General features: G+C 38.4%; 1 protein-coding gene across 1 annotated transcript in view; it reads left to right on the forward strand.

The window, feature by feature from the left end:
* The first annotated feature begins 782 nt into the window (after nt 1–782).
* herpud2 (HERPUD family member 2) overlaps nt 783–2,699 on the forward strand; it is an 8,361-nt gene continuing 6,444 nt past the window's right edge. Inside the window, exon 1 of the mRNA XM_032517604.1 lies at nt 783–1,148. Within this exon, the coding sequence (XP_032373495.1) occupies nt 1,002–1,148 (147 nt within the window). The 5' untranslated portion in view covers nt 783–1,001. The remainder of the gene's footprint in view (nt 1,149–2,699) is intronic.

The raw sequence follows: 2,699 nt of genomic DNA on the forward strand, positions 1-2,699 counted from the left end.
TAAATATGTGGCTATCTGCCACATGGCGAGTAAATGTTAGTACCAAAATAGTTCTGTCTTCAGCCTTTATTTTGGGGAAGGTGCAGCTACTTTATTGTGCGATTAATTTACATATTGACTATCGCAACAGGCCTACCAACAAGTAATGCTGTTGTGTGTGCAGAAATTGTCATCCTAAAACCTAAATTTCCCCGCTGTGGGACTAATAAAGGATTCTCTTCTTTTTACAAGTTAACACTCAGTGTCCAGTTTATTAGGTACGAGGCTACATGTAGATAAAACTAGTACAGTCTAAAACCAATACCTACATTAAGGACAGAATCGGTTTATCGAGTCAACTCTATGGTCATTTTGGAAGCTATGGTTCGTGGTGCTGTTGTAATGTGTTATACTGAAACCAAAATCGCTAATATTTAGTAGTATTGTTAATATAAATGCAAAAAAATATTAGAAACAAATCCATATCATGCAGTACAATTAAACAGCACCAGAAACTATAGCTTCTAAAGTGACATTTCATTTCAACTCTAACAAATACGGCTGAAATGAGATAGAGTTACCAGGACCAGGAAATAAAAAGTGACAGAATATTAAACAAAGCAAAAACACATTCAACACAAATGGGTGTATCTGGAATAGTAAGCTATACAGCAAGATGTGTGATTTAATGATGATTTTACTCTGTTATAATTATAAAAACCTACCAGCCTCTACAACGTGTGAAAAACTTCCTTCACAAGCGATGCAGACTCTTCATCTTTTACTTTTTTTTCCCCCTCCAGAAATCCAAGAACTATCACCACAGAAGAATTCCCATCAATATTGTTGGAAAGCACCAACTTCTCCTGCAGACCAGGCAGATGTTGTAAAAGGGGAACAGCAGGGAGAGTTTTAGGTGGGTTTTTACTGAGTCCAGAATGGAGAGGATTTGAGGTAACTTTCTCCTCAGGTCAGTCCTGAGCTCAGGTTCTTCAGAGCCCACCCTGCCAGTAATATGAGCCATGGACTCCTGGGCAGTTGAGAGTCCTGTAACCCTGGTCATTAAGGCCCCCAACCAGAAGTATGAAGACCAGACCATTAACTGCTTCCTCAACTGGACTGTAGAGAGGCTGAAGAGTCACATCTCCAACGTATACCCCAGCAAGCCGGTAAGTACCTCTCATGTTGCATGGTTTTATTCGTTCTGGCTCTAATTGCTGGATTAAAAAACACTTGAAAGAGTTTAAACTGACTCATGGACCAGGAGGGATTCAGTCAACATCATGACTTGAATGTCATGATATTTAGGTGGACACAAAAACTAGATGCATTTTGGTCTTTGACTCAATTGTACCAAAAGACAACTATTGGGCTCTCAATAATAATGGATTCTTTTTTATGATCAGTTGATTTGCCATTTAGTTTCACAAGTAATCGACCACTTGGTCTGCAAAACAGTAAAACATGTGCAACACAATTCCCTAGCGCCAAAGTGCTTCATATGTCTTGTTTGTCTAATAGTCCAAAAGCTAAATGTATTCATCAGAAGCATCCGATTCTCACATGTCAGGAGTCAAAACAAACAAATGTTTGTCCTATTTCCTTGAAAATGTAAATGGGTGATTTGTTTTCTGCCGACAAATGGACAGATCAATTAATTGTTTCACCTCTAGACTCATGACAGGAATTCAGACATTGGCTATGTTATAACACATTCCAACTGTTTTGGGATAGAGAAGAAAAAAGCCTTTTCAAACCAATCCTGCAGCACAATCCCCTTCTCTGCTCTGTGACGTGTGTTTGGATGTTCCCAAACCAACCATCCTAACACAATGCTCCCGTCTTTATCCCGTGTAACGGCTTTGTTGAGTCTGGTAACAGGTGTGTTGGGTGCACAATAAAACACCCGCCTCCTGCCCACACAAAGGGGGAAAATAATCTCTCTTTTGGGTTAGTATTTAACCCTTGTGCTGTCTTCCCATCAACCGTGCAACTTCTGTTTTTACTCATTTTAAAATTTAAACTATTTGGTTGTCTTTTTTTTGACACTTGTTGCTTTCCCCATGGTTTTTAGTCACTTTTCCCCATGTTTCTAATCTATCTATCTAATTTTTTCTGCTCTTTTTGACACCTTTTTTGTTAACCCCCCCCCCCTTGTTTTTAAAGCTTTTTTGGACATTTGTTTTATAATTTTTTTTTACAATGCTATAATATTGAATTAAACCAAATGTAATGAAAGTAGTGAACTGATTGTTTATTTCACTTGTTATAAGCGTTGTAGGGAACCATCCACGTTATTGTTTTTTAACGATTTGGTTGAAAGAAACCCACATTTTTAATAGAGAACCCGTTCGACAATGGGTCAAATTTGACCCGAGGACAACAGGAGGGTTAACAAAGTGTCTGCTGGACTTTCATGGATAAGTTGAGCAGTTACACAAGAAACCCCATTAGTTTCTATAATCATAATTTTTACATTTTTTTATAGCGCTTTTCTAGACACTCAAAGATGCCTTAAAGTTGTGGTTACATAGATACAACAAACAGACAGGTTACATAATAAAAAGAAAAGGAAAACACATAGGTGCATGTACAAGCAGAGGCAAGCAAGAGAGGTGGGCAATGAAAAGGAGGGAAAACTGGGAAAAAGCAAGTTTGAAGAGGTGAGTTTTGAGGGCGTGTTTAACGGATTGGAGGGTGCTTGACTGTGTGATGTGATG

Source organism: Etheostoma spectabile, chromosome 6, assembly GCF_008692095.1.
Source record: "Etheostoma spectabile isolate EspeVRDwgs_2016 chromosome 6, UIUC_Espe_1.0, whole genome shotgun sequence".
NCBI classification, from domain to species: Eukaryota; Metazoa; Chordata; class Actinopteri; order Perciformes; family Percidae; genus Etheostoma; species Etheostoma spectabile.